Here is a 27271-nt window from a genome sequence, read left to right as displayed (position 1 = left end):
CAGATTGATCTTTAGTTTTAGTTCTAGGTATGGAAACTCTTTAGGATAGGGACAGAAAGGCCTTCATCCAACCCTCTTTGGTTAATAAAGATGTCCGATGTTGAAAATATTACATCTTTGTGTTCACCTCTCATTTCTGACCACTCGGAGGGTACCCAATGCCATAGTCTGTTTCCAAGGTCCCCAAGATTGTTGTGGACTGACCATGTTCACCAAAAGAACCTATTTCAAAAGAACTGTCCTTCATTCCTGATGCTGCCCTCACTTCGTCCATCTTTATTGATGCAGCTTCAAGGCAAGTGATTCCAGTGAAATAGAGCCCATTGGTGTGATTAAGCAAGTTCTCATTTGTTGGAGATTGCACAGGAATCCTCCTTATCCAAAGACACTCAAGAAACCTTAAGTCAGAAGGCCATCATTCTGACTTGTTTGCCTCTGAGCACAAAGTTCAAAATGTGCTGAAGCAAGTTTAGTAAAATGGTACTGCAATGCAGTTCAAGTAGAGGCTTCAAGTCTGGGTATGTGATGGCCGAGACACTGATGTGATGGATTTCCCCGCCCCTTCCCACAAGCTCCTGATTCACCTATTTCTCCATGTATTTACTAGCTCAGGCCAGGCATTTCATTACAAGCCAAGCATTCCCCCTTTGCGTAACATATATCTTGCTACAACCAGAATAATTTCAAAGCCTCTTCCAAACGATCTAAAAAGACAGATATCCACACGTCCGTGCTCTGTACGTATAACCATCTAAGAATTTGATGGCTATTGCTGTAGTTCTGCAACTATTGACATAGGACCCTGTTTTGCCCCTTTTAATCTATTTACCCACAACTCTGCCCCAAGAGGTTCTCCGGTTATTCAGTCCATTCTGATAATGTGCATTTGTTGTTTTTTTTCCAAGGCCCCTGTGCCACCCTTAATGTTGCTCCTCTTCCTGGATATTTGATCCAACCCTTTGACATTTTTTATCTCTTGAAAATTACTGAGAAACCCCTCCTAGAGTCTTATTTGAGAGCTGGGAGGCCCCCCTCATATGAATGCCTGTCCTTGTGCCCCAGCTGGCCAAAATCTTGCTACAGCAGCTTAAAGTGCAATCCCCAATTGTTTGTTCGGAAAGCCCCCTCCAATTGTATGTCCCCTTAAACAAATGAGGTATGATTGATCAGAGAGCAGTCGATCCGGAAAGAAAGCATGGTCTTGGCCGATTTCAACTTTGGGATATGGCCACGGAGGAACTAGATCAACCCACCAACTGGGCTAGTTTTCAATCAAATGTCGGCCTGGAGCAGAGTCCAATGTTGCAGCCACATCTAGATGGACAACATGGTGGCAGTGAGGAATCAGTTTAATGGGAGATCCAACCCGAGAGATGAGATCTTGTGATGTAGGAAATGCCAGCCGTCTTTGATCAATTAATTTTAGGCAGAATGCTTCCTGGCTCTAGATCTAGGACTTGCAGTAGATGGTTGTAAATCAAGTCGCGAAGGATCACAGGACTTTGACGCGCAGTCTCGAGGCTCTTGACATTCCCAGGGAGAAGTTAGGACTGTTCCAGGAGGACCGAATTCGTTTTGAATTCACTCTCAATACTCTGATTCCAGGATTTTGCAACAGGCGGGTGAACGGGAGTGGGATTGACACTAATTCATGTTTAAAAGACTGGGGTAAGGCGTTGAATTGGGGCATCCTACATTAATAATCATTCCTAAAGTAATAGAACATGTTTGAAGGCAGCAAGATCACTTGACCCATACACACTATAAGTAGGGCTAGCGGTTTGTCTGCTCCCCAGATGTTTGGTACTAAGAAGCCTTTGCAGGAAGAACCTACTGTACATAACCTTAATTTACAACACTCTTTTGGAAATATTGTGCTACCATGTTGCTGCAACAGCTACCTCTGAATGCAGTAAAAACACCTAGGTAACTCAAGCAGATCAATGGATTCTTGTTTGGCTGTTATGCATTGATGCATTATTCGAGTTAATTAACACAGGACCACAGAAATAAAGTTTAACGAAATAGTTTTGGGTCCACACGTTACCGGCTTCTGTGCCACCGGTCTTAGTCGGAAGAAGTGTTGATGCCTACCTCTGGCATGCACTGTATTCCTTTAAGGACTCTTTCTGATGATGATTTAGGAATCGGGACTTCCTATTGATGCATGCATTGTGTTTCTACAATGCATTTTGTTTCAAGATTACTGGAGAATTTCTGACTCCAGATCCTGCATGTTTTGTGATCGTTATGGTGATTCCTGATTCATCACCGATTCCCTGGCAAGGATCTCCTCCCATGTGGCCAGGGAATGGCAGCCGCTGCCTTATCCTGACCCTCGGGTGGTACTATGAGTGAGGATCACATTGGAGGAGACGGCTGTCTGGGGAAGGTGGTGACCCCACCTGGAGGGACAGGGTATTCTTTCCTTTCTAGAGAAGACCTCATAATTGCCACAATACAAATCCCTCCCATTGAAACCCCTTCCTGCAAATCACTCTAGACAAAATACCATTCATCCCTCACAAACGCATAACACACACCTAACATCTCATATTCCTAATGTTTTTCTAAGTAAAAATCCTAAACATCACTTTAGAAATCCTAAAAATAATATGGACTTCAACTCCCATGAAGCCTCAAGGGCTGAGATGAGGTAGAGGAGGAAGTAATTGGCGCAGATTGAAAGAAACACAAAGTTGAATATGCGGACTAGTTGTTTTGGTGAATCACGAGTGCCCAGGACATTTAAAAATGGTATCAGCACTTGACATGCCGGCAGAGCCGGAGAAGTAGGCAGTACGGGAAAGGACTGTGCTGGAGGAAATCAAGAGAGCAGGTACTTTCAGACAGCAGATCGCAACCGCCAGGGTTACATCCCAGCATGGCACGAGGCCAGGTGAGACGCAGCAAGCACCTTTTGAAGGACCGTCGGAGCACAACAGCAGAGCTACCAGAGGTACAGTTGTGCCGAGAAACAGCAGTCTTCTGTCCCAGTCGTGGAGAGAAGCTGGCGGGTGAGCGCGGAGCTGCAGGTACCGCTGGAGTAAAGTCAGCAGTGTGAGGGAGGCTGTCCCAGAGAGGAAGCTTTATCGCAGCAAAATGCCATGGGTCAGGAACGCTGCAAAATACCGGTGAGTCTGGGCAGAGCCATTAGGGAACCCGGGTGTACCGACAGGTGTGTAAGCAAATAAATAAAATAAGAATATTTGAATACCGACCAAATAAAGCACAAAGGCAGAACTTGAACAAGTCCCCATGTATTAGATGTCAATGCGGGGAAAGTTGGATCAAGTCAAGCAAATAAATTAGAAGCGCAGTGAAGTAGTAGCTCTGGTGAAAGGAGCACATCAGGCAGTGAACATTTGGGGGTGGTGGGTATACGTGGCAGAGAAGTAGACTGGATGATCTGCATGTTCCCAGAAAGGGATTCCTGGAAGGGGAGTATACCGGGCAATCCTCTCAAATTATATGGAAGTAAGACATTGGGACAAGATACCTGGCAGGAGAGTATACCAGGGTATATGAAGAACCTACTTAAGGATTCCTGGCAGGAACCAGGAGTTCCATTAAAGTTGTAGAAAGCAACTTACCTTTTTGCAAAACCCATGGTAGAGGAGTATACGAGAGACTCTGGAAAAGCACATGGAAGAAATCTTGGTGGATAGATGTAACCAGGCATTTGAAGTTGTGAAGTTGAACACAGACCTTTTTATGTTGAGATCAAAATAACTGGCAGAGGGGTATACCAGGAGACGTGAAGAGCTCACAGGAGAATTCCTGATGGAGGAGCCCATCAGGTAATCCTTCAAGATACCAAAGAGTGCAAAGAAAGCTCGGTGTTAGGAAACCTTGGAAGAGCTAAACGTTCTTGAACATAGTGTTTGCACAATAACTTTCTGAACCAAGTCTAAAGAACCAAAGGAACTGCTGTTTGAAAGAGACACTTTTGCCATCCTCAAAAAACTGTTATAAAAAAACACTTTTTGCCATCCTACCTAAATATCCAGGTGAAGGGAAACACCCTCTGGATGCATGGATTGCTCCTTTGAAAATACTTTCTGCTGTAGTTATCTATTTGCTTTAATTATGAACACTTTTTCTCAAACATAGGTCAGAGACATTTCCTTGTACCCTTAGTTCAGTTCTAGTGTGAGGGTCAGATTAGTGGACAAAAGGACAGTTTATAAGTTTGGCGACAGACTGATCTTTAGTTTCCTCGCTAGGGAGACTCCCTTTAAGATGGGGACAGAGAGGCCCTTATGCAACCCTTTTAATATTTTCATTATCTTTATTAAAATAAAAACTTTATGTCTGCCTCTCATTTCTGACTTCTCACATCCTTCAATGTCTTTTTCACAGTGCACTCTAGAAATGTGTACTCTGTGCGTTGGCATGCAGTGTGCCTTGTCAGTGGGGCTTTCTCGATGCGCTGTAACAACTCGTACTCCATGTTGTTGCATGTCTTGTCGGTGTTGTTCCCCTTGGGTGGTATTCCCACTTGTCTCTTTTCTACTCCGGGTCCCACACTGTTCTTTCTCTCAAGCATTGGCACTCCTTACACATTCTTTCCCACCTGCCCTAGTTTGGGCCATCACCTGCTCCATGCATCACAATGCACTCATCTGGTTGGGTCCACACGTCGGACTTGTTCTAGGCCAAATTGTTGGCCTCTCTTCCTGCTCTTACTTGCTCTGTGCTGCTCTGCTCTACTTTGCTTTGCCAGGGGTCTCTCCCTGTTACCACGGATGCTTAGTGGCCCTGTGTCAGTCTATTCGCCCTCCACACTTCTGCCTCTCTAATTGGACTCTCCACAAATACTCTACATTCACTAGCATGGCAGTGTATCATGTACTCCCTCTCTTCTCACAGATGTTACAACAGGCAAAGAATGAACAACTACCAAAGGTCCTTTACCTTGGTCTTTTCTGCCAGCCATAGTGCTGTGCCACTTGGCCATAGTGTGGGGAGGCAGAGTACACATGTGATTTTTGACCAGCATTTATAAATGGCACTACTTCACAGATCGTACTTTAAGGAAAGGTCCAGTCCGTCTCTGCTCCCTAGTTCTGGCCACCAGAAGAGGCTGGGTTGGCTATGTATAAATCATGGAAGTACTGTCTGAGAACAGATGCATTCAAACCTAATGGTCATTAAAGTGACCTATCTGTATTCTTTGGGCTTGTTGAGTTGAGTTGGGGTTATTTAGAAATGATAGATCCACGAGAGAATGGCACTTAATTGCAGCCAGCTTACAGCCTGTGAACAACCATTCATCTGTTCCACATACACTACCAAGCTCTCTCCATCTCTCCATATAACTTAGTGCGTTGAAGCTGCCATGGTGGCACAAGCCTCTACAAGAACAAAAAAAGTAAAATAAAATGGAATGGGCCATGATGATAAGAGGAGTGTGTGTTATAAAGCTATTGCAAATTTGCAGGACTATATACAATGCAGCAAATGCTTAACTAAACTAGACGGGTAACCTCAAAGTTTTCAACTATGTTTCTGATCTACTTTGACTTTCACTAATTCTTCTTTTCAAGGATTTGGAATATCGCCTCGATCCCAAGACCAAGGAACTGCCCCATTTACGCAACCCGGACATCCTTGTTGGTGAAAATGATCTCACAGCACTCAGCTACCTTCACGAACCTGCAGTCCTGCATAATCTCAAAGTTCGCTTCATTGAGTCCAAACTTATTTATACTTATTGTGGTAAGTCCTTCGGTATTGACAGTTGTAACAAAACCTTAAGCAATTCTCTGGTCAGAAAATGTCTCTTCGTTGCGTTACAATTTGTGATGAGGGAATAGTCTGTATTGATATTCAGTACTTAATGAATGACATTATTACTGTGGCATTTACTTACTTTTTACAACATGTACTCGCCTGATCCAGGCCTATTTTCCTGAAGCAAAGGATCCATTTAAAACGGAATAACTGTAGCTTTTTCGTGAAATATCACTAAAAGGGCCACATGCTGTATAAGACACTTTGTAGTGTGGCATCATTTGCATGCTATGGAACAGTGTACACATAAACATTACTACCCTATGAATAACACATACCAAGCAATACATAAATATAAATAAGCATAATAGCCAACACTCCTGAAAATATTTAGGATTTTGAAATAATGTTCTTTAGAGATAAAAATTTCACATGCCCAAGTCTTGATCAGAGGACTTCACCCTGAGCAGCTATAAGCCCTATCTTTTTGGAGTTCACAGAAAGAAACGTTATAGGTCTGACACGTAGCACAAGAGGATTCATGCGCAGTAAATTGGATATCATGAGACCTCATTACTTTACTATGTTTGGAGCTCTAGACCCATTAGCCATTGCTCAGGCGTCCGATGGCGTGTATTTCTGTTGCCTACTGAATATTGAACTAGCATAATTTATGGCATAAGTGGATGTGTAGTCCTGGGCCATTCACCTGCATGTTACCCCAATTGCTTCATTTTGGCGATTAGTAAGTGATTTGTGACGGACTGAAGGGCTGTATAAGCTGCTTTGCAGTAAAGCATACTTAATGCTGTGATTGCTTGCACAAGGAGAGCTTTCTGCTCCTACTGTGGTCATAGAAGAACCCGGACCAGATTGTTTGAATGACCATGCAGCGCCTTGGTGATAGCCTTAACCTGAAATCCAAATAGTGAATGAGAGTTGATTTTATATTTCTAATCTGCTGTTTCTGAGTAGCAATCGCCTTAAATTAGCTCACTACTATCATCTTGCTTGAGAAGTCAACAGCTAAATGTCATCCAGCCAGAATGTGTTCTCTCAAAAAGCCGTCCTTCTAGGCAGCAGCAATTTCACTGGGAGTCAATTTGGACAATAAGACTTTGGACTGTATACAGTGTTTTCCAGATACCTTGATCCTGAGAAACCATTCTTTCTTCTGGGTGGACTGTCTGGTTTTTGCATCAGTCAATAAGATTGTTTTCTTTGCAGTAACTCCCTTCGGTACTGGCACTGGAACCATTTCAAATCTGAACCCTGCCCTCTACCACCACAGCAGTGCAGTCGTTTTTAGAGGACTAGTGGGCTTTAGATTTTGAGAACATAAATCCTTCTCTTATGAATGACTTACCAATTTTGGCCGTACAGAATTATACAATTGTGTTTTTAAAAAGTGCAAAACTCCACTGAGAGGCACATAAGAGGTCTTGGCGGGTCACTGGTGGCTGCACCAGGAGACCCCTTCTCGAAGACTTGTCTGTTGGTAGTTTTTAGGATTGCTATTACAGAGTCACCCTACTTCCTGGAGCCTCTTATTTCTAGTCAATCCCCTACAGTCCATAGTCTCCATATTGCCACTCTCAACTCTTGCTGAGCTGTCAAACACTCCTCTGACATCTGTCGCCTCCTGGAAGAACTTGATCTCGATGTCTTTGGTCTCTCTGAGAGAAGGTTAACGGCCAGCTCTGTCACGAGCTTTGACACTCTCCTCCCTGATGGCTACAAGATACTCTGTGCCCAGATCCAGCCGTTCCGAAAGGGCCAGGATTAAGTCCTTCTGGAACAGCCTCCCTGCCTCTCTGAGGAAAACCATCTCTACTTCTGAAAGCACCTCAAGACCTTCCTCTTTGCTTCTGCCTTCTCTCTTCCTCTCCCCTGCTGATTTCGTGTGATACTGCACTGGTCACCTGGCTACCCTCTGATTTCGGGGCCAGGTCCCTGCCCGCCCAGTTACACACCTGCACTGCCTCCCGGCAACCCTTGCACTTGGGTCTGTATCTGTAACCCTACAGTCCCCCTACCTGCACTTTTGGATACCTGCTGTCTGCACTTACCCTTGCACCCGACACCTGTTGGCCGCACTTCTTGTTATTGTTTTAATCCCATGTACAGCACTGCCCCCCTCACCTTTCCCCTGGCACTCCCCCCCCCCCCCCCCATCTCCCCCTCCCCCGCACTTGCGAGATCTCAATGTTACTTGGCCTAGTAAGATCGTTGTCTCTGTCCGCCCTCTGTGCCCCCTTCCTTGCCTCTTCGCGCCTTGAAACACTTGTGTATAGCTGCTGTACTAATGCCATATCATATCAAGGGCAAAACACCATCTTCCACACTATGAAAATCTCCAATCAAGCCTTGAATTAAATCATGTGTGGTGGGCACTCCTTCATGGTCCGGGGCCCAACCCCTTTCCATAACCACCTAGGTCAACCTGAAACTGGCGCAAACCCTTAAAACTGGCTTGTCGCCCCCTTGCTTCACAGCGGAGATGACCAGCGCCAAGAGGTAGCTCGCTCTGCAGTGCCTCCGCTATCAATACCACGCTCACTGCCATTTTACATGGAAATAAGTGTACCATAATGTCGAGGCACCACACAGTGTGCAACAATTTTGCTAGGATCTCCCATTTAAACCAGCATGAAGCACTTCCTTTCATACGCTTGTTAAATAAAAGCAAATCTCAATCCGCTGCAGTCCGTAATGCCCAATAACTTGTCTTCAAAGTAGGTATTTCAATTTTTATGCAAAGTCCTCTGATAAAACGCGTGAACGATAAAACCATGCATGATGTATGCTTCCCATCTTGCTTGGTAAGCAGTGGTAGGACCCTTTTTGGTAGCTCCCACCGTGCAGGGAGTTACCATAGTCTGGGAATTTGACATGGCATCGATGATGGAGTATGTGTTTGAAAATTCAAATGTGATTCCTTTCCTTTTTTAACTGAGAGGGTCTTGTGTAGAAGTTCGAGCCCTGGTCACGTGCACTCGCTGACGGCCTTTATTGGCTGAACCCACCCAGGCATTCAGGAGTTCTGAGGCTCATATACTGTAGGTGCCTTGACATTGAATGGACCTGAATGGGGCAGATGCAGAGAGGAATTAACTGTTTAATTTCTGTACTGAAAAACCTGAGGCGTCGCAGTCTGAGACTGTCGACACATGCCCAGTTGTTAGCTGGACCTGCTTTGCATGAGTTTAGGATATGCCAGCAAAGTATCATCCCGGAGGTGGATTAAAAGGAAGTATTGAGAGAAACCGTTGGTCCTTTCAGCATCCTATATCACGCATTATTGCCCGTCTCCAGGGAAATGCCTAGTGTGACCAGATTTTCTAAACAAAAAACCGGGACGACCAACAACATAAAAGAGGGACTAACACATTGCAGCCCACCAATTACCGCCCCTCCCCAACACGTCCCCACAACCACCACCCAATCATATTTCCAGCACTTATCCTTCCTATAAACTGTATATGATCACATTTGTGCAGTTTTGTCTGTGAATCTTGGCATGTTAATTCAAAACAGGCGTTTGCTCTAATTGATATAACATCGCTTGCTGTAAACAGATTTCAAAGCCAGTCTCTGTGGCACAGTCATAACCCGTGCATCCGTCCATTTTGGACCCATTACATAGCAATAACTAATTCCTCTTTTTCCCCCACAAAGTGTCACATGAGTCTTGCTTTGTTTTTTGGCATAAAAAGGCTGCAGATTTATTTTCCACAATATCATAAAAACACACTGCACACATTAGTAGAAATAATACAGAAGATGCGGCGACTGCTCCATGTCCAAAAACATGCTTCCCCCTTTCCTTCGAAAAGTCCATCATAGGCCCAACTCTCCCAACCCTTTGCGCCTGAGCCTCGCCTGCCCATGCAGGTGTTCGTGGGCGGGGAGAGTGCCTTTTCCTTGGGGGAAGCTGAGCCCTTGTTGTTCCTCCAGACGCCCCTGCCGTTTAGGCTCCCAAGGGGCGCTGGTCCGGGAAGAGCGAAGACCCTTCCAGCTTTCTCCTGGCTCATCCGGAGTCTGTCTCTTGTGTTTAGTTGCCCAAACACCGCCACACCGCCTATCATCCTGCGACGTCGACGATCAGGCCTCCTTGCTTGTCCTGTTTTTAGGGTGGGTGGGTGTAAAACAAAGTCCTCTGTTGGCAGGCGGGCGTCCCCCTGCCAAGGCTGGATGCTGCCTACAGTGGGGAGCCCGCCTGCTATAAAGGGGGGATGGCCCCGTCCCCTTCCATTGTAGCCCTTTGCAGGCTTTTTCCTTCTTTTGTCGCGCGGTTTCCTTTTTTGCGGGCTTTCCCCCACTTCGGCGGGTACCTCCCCTCCATCCTGAGGAGGAGGAGGGATCTTAGGGGGAGGACACCGCCCGGGTTATCGGGGTGCCTCCTCCATTTTTGGATTCTCCGTCGTCACTGTCATAACCCGTGCATCCGTCCATTTTGGACCCATTACATAGCAATAACTCATTCCTCTTTTCCCCCCAGAAAGTGTCACATGAGTCTTGCTTTGTTTTTTGGCATAAAAAGGCTGCAGATTTATTTTCCACAATATCATAAAAACACACTGCACACATTAGTGGAAATAATGATGTGGCGACTGCTCCGTGTCCAAAAACCTGCTTCCCCCTTTCCTTCCAAAAGTCCATCATAGGCCTAACTCTCCCAACCCCCTGCGCCTGAGCCTCGCCTGCCCATGCAGGTGTTTGTGGGCGGGGAGAGTGCCGTTTCCTTTGGGCAAGCTGAGCCCTTGTTGTTCCCCCAGACGCCCATGCTGTTTAGGCTCCCAAGGGGCACTGGTCCGGGAAGAACGAAGACCGTTCCAGCTTTCTCCTGGCTCATCCGGAGTCTGTCTCTTGTGTTTGGTTGCCCAAACACCGCCACGCCACAGGTGGGTTACCGCCCACCGTGGCTCCTCCCTGCTGCCTTCATTACATTTCTAGGGTTTTTGAGCAAAGTTTCCAGAAGAATAGTTCCAACCCCAGTGGTGACAAATTTACCCCATCTTTCAGAAAATAATCTGGGGAATTTAAATTATTCAAGCCGTGCCTGATCTGGCCAAAAGCCCTGCCCCTGCAGAATTTTGCCATTGTACCCTTTAGCTTTCGTCTGGACCTCTCCCCGGCTGCGTGATTATCTGCGCCCCTCCATTCTGGCCTTGGAATTATCTCTGACCACATGATGTCTGTTCCTCCCAGTTGACCTGCCAGCTCCTGTAGAGAGACCATCATTTCCAACCTCAGAGCCCCCTTTCCCAGGCTTGTCAGGTCGCTACCTCCCAATTGTCTGACCAATACGTCCGGCTTCTGCTGTTTCCCTAGCAATCTGCCCACCTGCCCCGGCAGCTGTGCCCATTTCAGCCCCGGCACCCCGTGCCACTCAATTCTGCCCTGGGAATCACCTCTGACCCCATGATCTCTGTTACACCCAGCTGTGCTGATATTTCCTGCAAAGAGAGCTTGTGCCTGCTCTGGGACACTTCCTCCTCTGTCCCCTTTCCATCCTGCTCCACCTTAACCAGGGCGGGCCTGCTCTGGGACACTTCTGCCTCTGTCCCTTTCCCTCCTGTTCCGCCTTAACCAGGACGGGCATGCTCCGGGACACCTCTGCCTGCCTTTGCAGGAGTTACCTGCTTCCCCCTATTCCGTTGCACCAAGTCCGTAGTAGGCCCCACTCTCCCCCTCTTTGTGCCTGAGCCTACCCTGCCCTTGCAGGTGTCCGTGGGCGGGGAGAGCGCCGTTACATTTTTTGGGGGAAGCTGGGCCCTTGTTGTTACAACCAGACGCCCCTGCCGTTAGACATGACATGACTTTCCTAGGAGTTAAAAATGCACACCCTTCCGTGTTTCCAAACACTATTAGACCTTGACCCGCTTATTACTGGCGATGTCCAAATCCCATTGTTTGTTGAGGAGTCCCCCCACTTTACTTATTAGGACTTGACCCCGGCAGCAATTTGAACCGCTGTGTACCCAACTGGGCCCACCACAGTCCACCTCACCCTTCCATCTATTGTGCAGTTGCGCTGGAAAGCGCTGAGGTTTAAAACTGTCCCCATCTAGTAGTATCTCCGCTGCCGAAATTAAACATGTTAAACCAACGGCTGCAGCCTTCTGTATTTCCCCTGGCCGCACACAATCAGTTCACTGCTAGCGGATTGCCCCGCCGGCCAAATAAAAGTGGCCCTAATACAAATTGAAACCTGGCTGTGCACCTAAAATAATCCTTTACGGACGCCTGCCAGAACACTGCACTGCTCGCCCGTCTCCCATGACGGTAGTTCGCAAAATTGTGGGACCCCAATGTTGCTGATGTCCTCTTCCCCTGAGGAAATGGGGCCAGAACAATAACCTACCACAACCCAGTTTGAGAACCGTCCATTGGCCCACCGGACTGTCCCAGCCCAAACTGTAATATCACCCCTCGTTCAAATGAAACCATGGCATTATACTTCCTTGTCGGCACACAACCTGTATCAAGAAAACCTTGGGCTAACTGGCCATTCCAACTGTACTGCCCTACGTATATGCCTGTGCAGGGGGTGCATTATACTTTGATCGGTTCTTACCTGCATGGTCCTATTCCCAGGCAACTGATGCTTCCTGATACACTCCTGCCACCGCTGCATGTAACCAAGGGCCAATTATAACCTTGTGGGTACTGCCAGCCCCCTACCGGCACTCACCCTCTCAAGCCGCAATCGCAATACTTCTTCCTGGGTAAGGCGTCCCCCCGTGGAATGAATTACCAGCCTGCTATAATGCAGCTGCATAAGTTGCACCAATGCCCCACGCGGTCTGGAGACCTGCAAGGCAGCTAGCCTCCTTTAACCCAGGGCAGCCTTCCCGCGATTCCATGTCCAACCTGAACCCGTGGGGTCGGGCCCCTGCCCCAGCTCACTTTACTACCTGCCGCTTGTTGAATGATCCAGCCCATTTCCTGCCTATTTTACGCCTAGGTTAGCCCAAGCCAAGTAGTCGTTTGATTGGCAAATCGCCCGTGACCACAATTTATTCCTCATCCCTCCTGGCGTATACCCTGCCCTACGTGAACCAGTAGTGATACTGCACATTATTGCCGAATAAAGAAAAATCTTCCAGATGCACAATCTGCCTCCTCCTAGTGACAAACAACTCCCCCCCTCCCCCTCGTTAGCATTCAACCCGGAGAAACAAATAGCCATTCGCCACTGTGCGCAACACTGTGCCTTAAAACATTTGCATACCGGTGCGTTACCAATGTTCTATCATAACATAAGAGGGCTACACGCCTGCCAGTACTACCATAGCATGCTGCTGCCAGCGATATAATGTTAAAATACATATTTCTTAACATAAGCTCAGTAATCCCTGGAGCTGCAAAGGTGCCCCTGAAACGACTTGTGTATAGGTGCGTTGCAGTTGCCCGATCCTCACCTAAAGTGTGGCGTCAACTTGCGCAACTCTGCCCCCTCATACCTACCCCTGGATTTGTCAATTCCGCTCTTATGTCCTGCCAAAATACTTATCCACCAAATGCAACAGTTGTGCCCATGTCGCGCCACCATCTTGCCTCGTGGTGCTCCCATTCCCAATCAAAGAGAGGCAGTCATACTGCTTACAACACCCTTTCATCCTCCCTGCCTCGTGGCGCTCCCCCACACGTTGGAAAGGGGCATGCCGTAATCCTTGTAGTGCAACTTTGTACTACCTGCCTCGTGGCGCTCCCATACTTAATGCAAAGCGTCATTCAATACTGTTTATAGCGCCCGTTTGTAGTCCCAGCCCAGTGGCGTTCCCACATCCCTTGGGAAGAGCCATGCATTGATGCTTATGGCGCCATTAAGTCCCAGAATGCCAAAAGAAAACCGGGCCTTGACCGGTTACCCCCCAATTGCAATGGGTAATGAACACGGCATCTTCCGCTTGTCGAGTTTCGCCTATGACTTGCCACCATGCCCTCCACCGCTCTCGTGTGCAAATGAATACCCTTTCCCCTCCAAACGGTAATTTCCTTAATGCTGAAGGAAAAATTCGCTGGAAAAATCTCGCGCCAGCTGCACGTTCATTTAGTCGCATCTTGGAAATATAAAGAGATGCAAATAAACCCCGTTCGCCCGTGTTAACCACTGTTGCAATGGTGTCCTAGCAATGCATACGAACACTGCCTTCCTTTGTTGTGCCTGGAAAACCCACGACTGACATCTCTGTAATGTGCAGATTTATCACTATTTTGGACTGCAAATCACCTGATCCTTCTCCATTGAGAAGGCAAGGCAACGTGGAAGACCCCTGCTCTGCAGTACCACCCACTGCAATAGCAACCCCATGCACCACTAGCCAAGAATTCCCAGCTGTAAATATCGTCGGGTGCCGGAGCCGACGGCAGTACGGCACGCAATGACACCCTACACACCCCAGTGCAAATGAAAACAACTCACGGCACTCTGCAATCATTCCAGCACAGCGCAGAACGCCTACAATGACGCACAGCCACCATGACCTCCACTAGCGCAAGCCCCACAACAGATTGTAGCACTGGAAATCCCCATCTCACGGGCTACTACACAAGCCGTCTATCATAACGATCTCAGCCGCCATAGTGGACGGTTTCACACCCATGAACACGGCACCACCTTCCTTTTGTCAAAGAGCTTGCTACAGTCATTTATATCGTTTGTACTCTTGTAAAATACAACTGTTATAATTCTACGCAATTAAGTGACGCTCCCTATTTTCATATGAGCCACGCAGTAAGTTTAGATCAAAGGCTTAGGGTAGTGCACAATATTGTGCATATTTACACATTTAAATCAGCTGCAACACCCTGTACTATTCGCATTCACAATACTACAGTAAATTCGAACCTTAACCTTACCTCCTGTGAGGCCCATAGCTGGTGGTGTACTGCCTTGAAACATTGACTGGCCCCACACTGGTGTTTGACCCCTTTAACGAGAGCGGATGCTGCCCTTTTTATATCCACCTCCGGTGGTTAAAGTGTACGAAAAGAAGTAGTAACAGTGCTGCTACTGACGTGTAATTCATGTAGCGCCATAATCCAATGCGCTTTACAGAGCACATATTACATGCAATATCCCCCAACCGTATTTGGTACGACATTAACCAACCTGCATACTGCTGTGACTGTTTCCAATGTTCATCATTTATACCTGCGCACCTCGTGTCTTTTTTCCTTGGGCGCTTTACCCCGTTACCTGCGTAGGCCCCATAACCATGAACGTGTTACCTAAACATTTTCATCGCCGAGTTGTACAGGGCCAATTGGGGCACCCTGCCATAAATGGCCCCTTCCGGCAGACGCCATTACCCACGAAGCATCGCGAACTCTTAGTCACCCCCTTGTATCCTCGCACCTCAGACCCACTACACCCCGGTGCATTCTAAATTTGATGCTGTGCCCCATTCCGTCCCCTTCGTTCCCACCGCTGTAAAACATCTGGTGCCAAGGTTCCTAATCCATGGACATGGGATTATAACACCGGATAAGCCCATTAGGAAGCACACCCCGTGGAAGGAAAAGCCACCTTAGCAAGAAATGGATAAACTTACCGCAGGTTGCCCCGCTACACCCAATGATGGGCAACTTGCTGGCTAAAACTGCCGAACCCAACCGGGCATGGTGCTGCCACCAGCAAACTAAGCCAATCCTGCTAGCATCTCACTGAATCACAGCACGTGGCGCACCGGCCTTTAGGTTAATAGACACACTTGGCGCGGAGTCCATTAATTTAGAAAATCACCAGCCCCATATACTCGAAATAACTCAATGTGGCGCGCGCCCATCCAACTTGTTACACACGTGCTGCCTAAAATTGAAAACACCCGTTAGTCGCGCGTTGGCCATCAGAACTGCTGACAACATGCTGCCTTACCTTGCGAAACGACCGTATGCTGCGGGGCGGCCATCGCAATTGGGAAAAAACCTGCTGTGTTCACCTGAAACAAGCTAACCTTTGCACGGCGGCAATCTTACTTAACCAGAACATGCCGTGCGCTCGATTTAAACCACTAAAACGTGGCAGCCATCCGATACTGAAAAACATGCAGGGGGACCTTATGAGAACACCCACCTTAGTAACGCTGCCTGAACCATATTCCATTCGCAAAGCGGACGCACGGCTGCACCTTGCACATAAAAACCACTTATCCCTCCATAATCCCGCCGCGTTGTGGCCATTACCTCTACGCTCTATGGGTACCTTGACGCTCCTTGTCCCACCGGAACCGAAAACACCCTTGCCGGAACACTGGAACTTCCGCGCTGCTTCGCACGAACCCGCGCAACGTTCTTTCTTCCTTTGAAGGAAAGCTGTACACCCCTGCTTTAACTCCCCATGTTACCGAAAAGTGTCTTCCCTTATACATGATAACGTGAGACCCCGCGTTAGCCTCCCTGTCTACCGCATCCACAATATTGGGCCCTGCTCCCTGAGCTACCTAACCACTCGTTATCGACATGCCCTCCCACCCGTCAGCTCCTAACAACTGCCGCCATGGGTCAGTCCCTTTTGACATATAATATTGGACTTATATAGGGCTACGGAGACTCATGCATCGGAGCGCTGTTTTTTTAATACCCACAGCCTGTGGTGTTCTTTAATCAAACGGCTGCGGTTGGCCCTGCCAGGATCCGAACCTATGTTAGCAAACACTGCACGGATGTCAAAGTGAGCGCTCTCCTCACTGTGCTACCCGACCGGTCCTCTAATCCCTCCTAGCAAACCCAATCTCAGTACACAGCATACTTGCCCTTTAATATGAATTGAAGGGCTCCAGACAACCTATCCTTACCAACTACATGATATTTCCCACCTCCAAAGTGCCCGAACCAGTCGCTAATTAAGCTGTGTGGTAAAGTAAAAGCTAGCGTGCTTCCCTTCCATGCTCAGCCACTTCCCAGCATAGCACATACTAAGGTGTACGGGCCGCCCAGCAGCGAAATTACCTGCCGCCATCATAGTAAATCATGCACTTAATTACCCTGCGCCAGTGGGGGTACTGTTCCCACACTAGCCCTACCAGGATTCTTACAAGCAGTATCCAAACGTCCGTTTAACCGTTGCCCCAAGCAGACTCCCCTTTATTTTGAAATTCACCGTCTCACCCCCAGTTCCATCAATACTGCATGCCGGGATGAGAGGATCCGTATAATCCAAGCCGGACCCTCCACGCGCCTCCGCATGCCTAACCGCACAATAAAAGTGTGGTGGGGAGGGCGTGCAACATAGAAAATGATGCTACAAACCAGCCTGTCGTGCAATCTCCGCAACATGCCCCATATCCCCTGGCCCGTGTGCCTGCTGATGCCGTTTCCAACGTTGCGACCATTTCTGGCTTAAAATCATTTCAAACCTTGTGTATATGTGTGTTATACAACCCATATCCCTGTAATAAGCACGTGAAATTCGCCAGAAGGCCAGTGTGGTAGACAGTGCCTGAATCATAGCCCCTAAACCAGACGCCATTGGCCGCGAGGGTTGCACCACCACTCGCCGCCCTATCCCAGCACCAAACCATGTACCTATTTCCCCCAGCTCCACGTGCAACATGAATACCGATCACTTTGGGCAATTAAATCAATTAAACTGGAACCTCTTTTACAGCCCCGCCTGCCGTTTTCCATGTCGCGACACCCTTGCACAAACAGGCCCCGGCGCCCCACCTGAGATGAGCTGAATATTCCCAAACTCTCACAATTATACGATTTGAAGCAGTTAATATAGCTGGGGCCCATGGCGCTACCATGAGAAACTTCAATAAGTGATACAGAAACAAATATTACTCTCGAACTCAAGGTTGGCCTCTTTGCCGCGCTCCATGTGGTCGACTGGCCTGTATCTTATGCTCACGATCCCCCCAATATCACCCCCCTTGCTCACTCGAGTCCCCCACTGCCCCGCCGTCTCGTTTTCCACCCTCCCACCATTCGCCTGCAGCCGCGAGAAGTTCCCCTGAACAATCCCCAATGCACACCGCCCATTCCGCATTGCCCTGTGTTCCTGCACCCGTTTTATATATATAATGTTTCTCCAGCATGGGGTCTGGCATGGATTCACATGCTCATGAATATTCCCCGTCGTCAGGCTGGGAATCCTCGGTAAAGAAAAAACCAGTATCAGTTTCGTTTCTGATCTGTCTTTCGTAGTAATAACCAATCACTGGTCTCTGCGTCATACTGACCACAGCCAATGACTGCCCTCTACCTAAGCACCGCCTCTGGCAGCCATCTTCAGATTTTTACCGCACGTTCATGTGTTGGGATCCTCGTGCTATTGCTCTCGAGCGTTAGTACTATTTTTTCACGTTTTTTCTCAAAAACTTTGTTTTTTCGGTCAAAAGAGCCTCAAGCTCCACCGACTCTCCATCCGATCAACGGGGACCCGTGTCGGATTCGTCTGCGCCCCTCAAGGGTGAAGATTTCGTCGAGCTACGCTTTTGGAGGACTCCAGAAGTTTCTCAGGCCCGGACATGGCCCAGGAGAAGGGATGCTCGACGCCCGGAAAGCTGTTCAGGGTCTGCCCTGGATGCCAGCTGCAGAACGTCTTTAAGAGGACGAACACTCCTTTTGTCTCTACTGCTTACATGAGGACAAAACGCACGTGGAGAAGGACTGTGCGTTTTGCGGCAACATGTCGGAGCGGACCATGAAGGACCGCCATCAACGTCTCGCCAACTGGCTGGAAGGGAAGAGCCCGTCAGGCGAGAAGAAGAAGAAGAAATCCGAGCGGTCTTCTAAGACCTTTGAGGACGCCCCGGCGACGGGGGTCCAACACAAGGCAAAGCACCGCGAGTCCGCTGGCACCGGGAGCGCCGAACGGTCGGGCTCTACGGGCGCCAGGCAGGGCGCACCCTCCCCGGCACCATCAACCACGAGCCAACGCTCTGGGTCGGGTAAGAGGAAGGCCGAGCACCCGGCGAAGCTCCTGGAGAGGCCCCGGTCGAGCTCAAAGGCCCCATCGGAGGGGGAGCGAGGCAGTGTCCCCCCCCCTCAAGGATAAGGCGGTGAGCGCACCTAAGGTGGTGAAGGCCTTAATCCATCCGGCCAAGCCCTCTATCGAAACTGTCGCGGCGGCCCTGGCTCAGCCTGTGGGGGCCACACCAGTGGTGGCGACCTCGGGGCTCAGAGTCTCCCTGCCACCTCGGAGGGAGTCCTCTTTTGTGCCCATCGATAGGGCCCCCGTGAAACCCCCCGTGGGGAAGAAAAAGGGGGGGCAGGGTGTCGTCGTAGATTCGGCCTCAACCTCGGAGGAGGAGCTGGTCGAAGTCTTAAGCCACGGCCTCGGCGTGGAAGAAGACCGGCCCGTCGGGATGGATCCCGACGCAGGTGACGACGACATCGTCGAGGGTACCGACGGGGCCCCTGATCGCCCGTCGGATTCCCCTCTGCCAGCGCCGCGAGACAACTCGGCGGCCATTTTGTTGGCTATACAGTCCTTATGCTCAGAGATAAGGACGAGACTACCGTTGCCGACGGAACCTCTCCCGTCGGGGGACCCAGAACCGGGACCTTCTGGTGTTCCCCCTACCAAGAAAAGAAGGATCCACCCTCCGCCTCCTTTTCAGCCGTCGCGCCCCTTCCAGCCCTCCTCCCCGTCCACCCGAGGGGATGATACGGGGACTGACACGGCAGCGACTGGTACGGACGACGAGGTATACGACGAGGATGTACCGTCGTCGCCTCCCACCAGGGCTTCTCCGCCCGACGAGATTGGATCGTTCCACTCCATGATCACCATGGCATCCGAGCTTTTCCAACTCTGCCCTGAGGAGAGGAAGAAGGAAGGTTTCCTTTATCAGCGGCGCGAGGCCAAGAGGAAGACGGTCCTCTCAGTGCCTCTATTGGACGACATTTGGGATGAGGGCCTCACCCTCCTCAAGAACCCTTCCACGACGCCAGCTAGAAGAGACCGGTACGAGAAGAAGTACCGGGTCCCGGACACGGCCCCCCTGTGCCTCCGGGCGCAGCCTACCCCGGACTCCGTTGCCTCCGCGGCGGCCAGGAAAAAAGCGGGGGGGGGGATGCGGCCTCCACATCGACTTCCCCACCGGACGGAGAGGGAAAGAAATTGGACGCTATGGGACGCAGAGTCATCTCGTCTGCGGCGACGACGATTAAAGCGGCCAACGCCTTGGCTATCGTGGCCCGCTACGACAGGGAGCTCTGGTACAAACTGGCTCCCCTACTGGACTTCTTGCCGGACGACAAGAGGGCAGAGGCCCTGGAGATCCTGCAGGAAGGTGAGGTGGCTTCGGACCACGCCATTACCGTTGCGACGGACATCGCCGACACTGGGTTCCGCCAGTTGGGCAACGGCGTTTGCCTTAGGCGGCGTGGATGGCTCAAGGCTACGGACTTCCGTCAAGACGTTCAGACCAGAGTCCTGGACATGCCCTTCGATGGGAACAACCTGTTTGGGAAAACAGTGGACGATTCCCTTCAGGCCATTAAAGCGGACACTGAGACGGCCCGGGCCCTTGGAGTTCTGCAACAACGACGGACGCCCTTTCGGAGCAGCGGAGGCAAGGGCGCCTCCAAAAGTTCAGGCGGCGGTTTCTCCACCTACCGTCAAGCGGCCCGCTCGTCGGCTCAGGAGGCCTACAGAGGACGAGGCAAGTCTGGCGGACCCCGCCGTCGTCGCCAAGGAGGTCAAGGCGGCAAAGCCTCGTCGAAGCAGGATTGAACCGACCGTGGGGTCGGGCCCCCACCGAAGCACCCCGGTGGGAGGCCGGCTGGCGAGATTCGTCAGCGTGTGGGAGTCCATCTCCACCGACCGTTGGGTGCTGGACGCCTTGGCCCAGGGCCACGCGCTCGAATTTCAAAGAAGGTGTCCGCGCGTCCCCCCCGTGGCCAGGAAAGAACTTCACGTCCCTCAACTTCTCCTGGAGGTAAAGGCGATGCTGAGGAAGGGCGCCATCGAACTCGTCCCAAAGAGACTTCGGGGCTCCGGAGTTTACTCGAGATACTTCCTCGTGAAGAAGAAGACGGGGGATGGCGCCCCATCCTGGACCTGCGACGTCTGAACAAGTTCATCAAGGCGCAAAAGTTCCGGATGGTCACCCTCCAGCACGTCCTGGGTCAGCTGGAGGAAGGAGACTTCCTGTCGTCGTTGGATTTGGAGGATGCCTACTTCCATATTCCCATCCTAAAGGGGCACCGAAAATTCCTCAGGTTTGTGGTCCAAGGGCATCACTACCAGTTCAAAGCCCTCCCCTTCGGACTACGGTCGGCACCCAGGGTATTCACCAAGTGCCTTGCACCGGTGGCGGCGCAGCTGCGCCGCGAGGGGATCCACGTCTACCCCTACCTGGACGACTGGCTTATCCGAGCCAAGACGAGGGAGCTCGCCGTGGATCACACGGCAAGGACCGTCCGACTTCTCACGGACCTGGGATTCTCCGTGAACTACGCCAAGTCTCACCTGGTACCCGCGCAAAACGCACTGTTTCTGGGAGCGAAGCTCGAAACAGTGTCTCTTCTGGCCTCCCCGTCGGAGGAAAGGACCAGGTCCATCCTGGGCAAGGTACAGCGGATGTTGGTTTCCGACGCGGCCAAGGTGAGGTCCATCAAGTCCCTCCTCGGAATGATGTCTTCCTGCATCTACCTCATTCCCATGTGCAGGCTCCGGATGCGCCCGTTGCAGGAGTTCCTGGACGCGCGCTGGATCCAAACGACGGGCAGCTTCGAGGAGAGGATCACACTCGACGAGAGTTTCCGCCGAGCGGTCCGGTGGTGGGGCAACTGCACGCATCTGACGGCGGGCATGGACTTCCAGACCCCAGACCACCAGGAGACAGTGACCACCGATGCCTCCCTGGAAGGGTGGGGAGCGCACACCGAAAATCTGCACGCGAGAGGCCTTTGGCTCCCGACGGAGAAGTCCCTCCATATCAACGTCCTGGAGCTCTGTGCAGTGTTCTGGGCCCTCAGGTCCTTCCTTCCGTCCCTCAAGGGCAAGGTGGTGAGGATCTTCACCGACAACACCACCACCATGTTTTACATCAGGAAACAGGGCGGAACCAGGTCCCCAGCGCTGTCCAAGGAGGCGCAGGACCTGTGGCATTGGGCCGTCGCCCAAAGGATGTTTCTGGTGCCGTTTCATCTGGCAGGGATAAAAAACACCATCGCCGACTCACTCAGCAGGGAGCTGCGCTCGTGCCACGAGTGGGAACTACGGCAGGATCTAGTGGATCGCCTCTTCCGACGGTGGGGCACACCCCAGATCGACCTGTTCGCGACGGCGACGAACTCCAAGTGCCGGAGGTTCGCCAGCAGGTTTCCCCAGGCGAGGAGCATGGGCGATGCCTTCTCGTTCCCCTGGGAGGGCCTGTTCCTCTACGCGTTCCCTCCTTTGCCACTGCTAATCCGGCTCGTCAACCAGCTCAAGAGGTCACGGTGCAGGATGATCCTCGTCGCACCTGCGTGGCCGAGGCAGATATGGTTCCCGGACCTTCTGGACTTGTCAGCGTCCCCGCCAATCAAGCTGCCGGTGGACGCGGATCTTCTCTCCAGGGAAGGAGGCGCCATCCTCCACCACGACCCGAAATCGCTGAACTTGCAGGCCTGGCTCCTGCAGCGCTAGAGTTTGGAGGATACGACATACCGGCCGACTACAGAGAGGTTCTTGCAAAGGCCAGGGCGTCCTCGACTCCTAAATGCTACGGACACAAATGGAAGAGGTTCTCTGTCTGGTGCCACGCACAGAAGATTAACCCTCTACGGATTACGGCTCCCCAGGTACTGCCGTACCTGCTGACGCTGGCCAAAGCTGGACTGGCACACGCGTCCATCAAGATTCATCTTGCTGCGATCTCCCGATACACCAGAACCACGGGCCGGACGTCCTTGTGGTCTCATCGTCTGGTGAAAGAGTTCATGAAGGGACTGTTCAGATCGTTCCCGCCGGTGAAGGCTCCGGCCCCGGCGTGGGAGCTCAACGTGGTGCTGACCAAGCTCATGGGACCTCCGTTCGAGCCTCTGCACTCGGCCCCGTTGAAGTTTCTGTCGTGGAAAACAGCGTTTCTTGTGGCCATCACCTCCGCACGACGGGTGGGAGAGATCCAGGCCCTTTCATGCAAGGCCCCGTACTTGACTTTTCACGACACGAGGGTAGTGCTCAGGACGCACCCCTCCTTCATGCCCAAGGTACCGTCGGACTTCCATCTCAACGAACCCTTGGTGTTGCCTGTGTTCTTCCCGTCGCCTTCGTCGCCGGCTGAGAGGACTTTGCACTCGCTGGATGTGGCTAGAGCGCTGAAGTTCTACGTGGACCGCACGAAGTGTTTTCGGAAGACGTCACAACTCTTTGTGAACTTTGGACCTGTCAATCAGGGGAAGGCTCTCTCGAAGGCTTCCATTTCCAGATGGCTCTCCGGCTGCATCATGTACTGTCATCGGTTGGCAAACCGACCGCTGCCTGGCCGTCCGAGAGCCCATTCCACCAGAGCGATCGCAGCTACCACGGCGTTCCTTTCTGGTGTGCCCCTGCTGGACATATGCAGGGCTGCTACGTGGAGGTCGACGCACACCTTCACGAAATTCTACTGCGTCGATTGGGATTCCAGGGAGGAGTCCAGGGTCGGCCAAGCAGTGCTGCGCAACCTGTTCGCCTGAGGTGAGCCTGGTGAGGAGGTAAGATGCTTAATGTTGAGTTTGATGTACTGCTTAATGTTGAGCCGTTGCCACCTCCCGTGGTTGTGCATGTGTGTACTGCTATGTATTCTTTATTCATGAGCATGTGAATCCATGCCAGACCCCATGCTGGAGAAGGAACAAGTTACTTACCTGTAACTGTTGTTCTCCAGCATGGGTCTGGCATGGATTCACATGCGAACCCTCCCGCCTACCCCTCTGCGGCTCTTCACTTGGTCATACTGCCACTTCAAGTGCTTCCAAATCTGAAGATGGCTGCCAGAGGCGGTGCTTAGGTAGAGGGCAGTCATTGGCTGTGGTCAGTATGACGCAGAGACCAGTGATTGGTTATTACTACGAAAGACAGATCAGAAACGAAACTGATACTGGTTTTTTCTTTACCGAGGATTCCCAGCCTGACGACGGGGAATATTCATGAGCATGTGAATCCATGCCAGACCCATGCTGGAGAACAACAGTTACAGGTAAGTAACTTGTTCCTTGTTTTACATGCATTGACCCCTTCTTCTAAATCAGACATCGCGGATCTGCTGACAAAGCGCCCAGTAGTCTACGAAAAAGTGATTTGCGCTAGATTTTTTTTATTTTTTTTTTTAATTGAACCCCGCCCATTTACATTGAGTGTGGCGTGGAATACCTATTACAGTGGCTGATTTTGGTGTGCATCGTTTACCCACGTTGAGATCGCCTGGTGGCAGGGGAACCGTGAGTTTATTTTTCGATGCGGCGACGGGTGTTCCCAGCACACACAGACACGCGGAGCTGCGAGTGGGAGGCACGGGGCTTTCAACAGAAACAAACCTCGATCTCCTCACTTTCCCCAATAAAATCCTTTTTGTGTTTTTAATTCACTGTGCTTCTAAATGGGCCTGCCAAAATGGTAAAATGAGGGCCTCTTTAATCCCAAAATGAGTGCCAAATCAACAGACGAGGAAGGAAAGCAGACGCAGAAACCCCCTGGCAGCGCCAAGTTCGATATAAACGGCCGCAAGCGCTAAAACGGAGCACGGCACAGGTTAGAAAAGCAACACCAAGTTCTATTTGCAGTGGATTTCCCACCTGAGACTACATCGAAAGGCATTTAATAACACGTATGATGTGCACGTATAATACACGTGCCACCTGCAATGCACACGCCACAGACCGAAGTGTATGTTCCAGTTGTAGTAGGTGCATTTTATTATTTATTTTTACCGGATTCTTTCAAACTTTGCGGCAGTGACCCGCTGCTTAACCCCTCGGGCCTGGGGGGAGGGAGGGTTTGGGTCAGAGCACCGTAAACTACTTCACCCTTCCCCAGCCGAATACCGCACGTGCCAAATAAATTGATTACCCCCAAACCTCATTATGTGCGCGCACCGCGATCCTGCGGACGCCCCACGCCCCCCCACTGAAGGCCTTACCGCACTTGGCCCCGCACCGCCCGACCCCCCAGCCAAAACAAACATAAACTACCCCCCATAAATGTTCCCGGGTTCTCGCCGATGCCCTTAATGTGGCCCCCAAGCCGACCCCGCATTTCCGACGAGCCCCAGTGCCCCCACCACGTGTACCCGTCAACCCTCCCTAAGAATTTGTGACCCCTTCTCGACCCTCGCTCACCTTTTTTCTTTTCTTTCTTACCGACTGGAACCGAAACCTGCTGACGCTGGAAAACCCGGAACACCGACCTCGAACTCTCCACTGGAACCACGGCCACGACTGCAGCCAACACAGGACAGCAACACAAAAATGCTTCTTCGTAGACCACACGTGGCGGGGGCAGGAAACCGGGGGAAGAGATCGTTCGTGAAACGATCCTACCCTTTTGTAGGGTCTTCCCCCCCCCCCCCCCCCCCAACCAATCCCAGGTACCCCAGCCACTTCCGGGGCGGCCCCCTCCCCCCCGTGGTCCTGAGTTAGCCCCTCCTCCCGTGCCCCCGTGGGCCGCCTGGAAGACCAGGCAGGGGGGGGGGGTCTCTGGCCCGGCAGCCCCCACTAATGGGCGGCGCCTGCCATGCCGCGTCCCGCGGCGCATTCGCCCGCCGTAGCTGGTGGTGTACTAAACGTGTCCCCCACATACACCAAAGCCAGCACAAGGAGCTTTCAGCGCAGTACATGCGTTGTCAAAACCCCGTCTCCTCTCACCCACAATCGTCTGGGTTGCTCCTGTTCCATTTTTATTGATGCAGTTGAAGTCTGGCGCTTTGTTTCCTACTATATCACCCATTATGGCCTGGCTTTAACTGCTGCCCCCTGCCACACATTGTTTCACCCGAAGCTGCCCTGGTTGTAAGCGGTGGGCACTGTTCCACCTGCTCTCGGCGCTGATAGCTATGTGACCTCTATGGGCCTGCCTGTCCGCCCATGTTCACACTATAACATTGTTTCTATGCCTAAACTGGAGCCTCGTCACCATCTGATGAGGGCGCTCCTTTCGTTACTCAATCGCTGGTATGTCTACCTGCCCAGTGTTGCAAAGGGGTGGGGGGGGGGGGGTGGAGAGGAGTGTACGGTTTGGCCCAATAACTGCTTCAGCCACCTTTCGCCCGACTAGCATTATCGTCTGCAAATCTAAGATGATGGAAAAACAATTAGAATGTATATAGCGCTACGAACCGTCAGGCATCTGAGCACTATTACCCACGGTGTGTGTTGCTCATTTATTGATCTCGGAAGAGGGTGGCGGGATTCTAACCTGCGTTGGCAGGCTCTGAACAGGATGACGTCGTCAGCGCTCTACTCACTGTGCTATGTGACTAGCTCGTAACTTTACTTGAGAAACCTAGAGGTTGGCCTGGTTGTTTGCCCAGGATAACCCAATCCTCCAACTTCAAAATTGTGGAAGTGTTGTGGAAAAAAAAAGTACCATTTTAATTACTAGCCACCCGACCATGCAAACCGTGGACGGGGTTTCTAAAATGAAAAAACTCCCGGGATGGAGGGTGATTCCCCGGACTGTCCTGGGAAAACCGGGACATCTGGTCACCCCAGAAATGCCGCAATGATGTGCTTCAAAGCCTGAAATGGGTGGGACCTGGACCCTGAGGGATCTAGTCCACATAAGGTGGGTTCAAAGCACAAATCTACCCCTTTTCCCAGATAGGGTGGCCAACTCTTTGATAGCATTTTGCGGGACACTTGCCCACAAGGCGGCGATGACGTCACCACGTCATTCAGGTTTGGCCCGCCCCCTTTTTTGCATTTTTTTTTATGGCTCCTTTAGAGCCTGCAGGTCGAGCTGTAATGCTCTGACGCCAAGCTTAATTGCAATGCAAATGGTTTGTCCTTGGGAAGTGATGGTCACGTTTTTTAACTGAAAACATGACCATTACGACCCAGGAACAAACCATTAGCATTTGAATGAAGCCAGGTGTCGAGCGTCACAGCTCGACCTGCAGGCTCTAAAGGAGCCGGGGCTGCAGAGCAGCCCGGCGAATGAAAGCAGCAGGCGCAGCGCCTTGCTGTTTAACTGCACACTTCAATTCGCAGAGTGGCTGTGATGGATGCAGGTTGTCCTGACGAAAGTCAACCTGCGTCCCGCACAGCCACTCTGCAAACGGCGGGACAGAGTTCCTAATTGAGACAATCGCGCTAAAAGCGGGACAGTTGGCCACCCTATTCCCAGAGGTTTAAGTTAATGAGGGGCAGCACAATGGGTGCTAGGAGATACCGCAAAGTACAGTGAATAACGTGAGAAAAACGATTTGCAAATGGCCGCCGAGTAACAAACGAATGGCGGCCTTCAGGCAGCAGTTTGATTTGCGTTTGAGGCTGTGCACAGGCCATCGTGAGGAAAGCTGGAGTGGGCCGGAGCAAGGAAGTCAGATGGCAATGGGCGTGCCTGGTGGAATCCCGATAGCCATCCGCATCCTGATTGCCGGTCAAGTGG

General features: G+C 51.0%; 1 protein-coding gene across 1 annotated transcript in view; it reads left to right on the top strand.

Annotated features, from left to right (window-relative positions):
• MYO5A (myosin VA) overlaps positions 1–27271 on the top strand; it is a 937291-nt gene that overhangs the window by 310043 nt on the left and 599977 nt on the right. Inside the window, exon 3 of the mRNA XM_069624847.1 lies at positions 5550–5721. Within this exon, the coding sequence (XP_069480948.1) occupies positions 5550–5721 (172 nt within the window). The remainder of the gene's footprint in view (positions 1–5549; positions 5722–27271) is intronic.

The sequence above is a fragment of the Ambystoma mexicanum genome, chromosome 11 (genome assembly GCF_040938575.1).
Source record: "Ambystoma mexicanum isolate Mex_15411 chromosome 11, UKY_AmexF1_1, whole genome shotgun sequence".
Classification (NCBI taxonomy): domain Eukaryota; kingdom Metazoa; phylum Chordata; class Amphibia; order Caudata; family Ambystomatidae; genus Ambystoma; species Ambystoma mexicanum.
The sequence above is the reverse complement of the archived record's forward strand: the minus strand, read 5'-3'. Positions and strand labels throughout refer to the sequence as shown.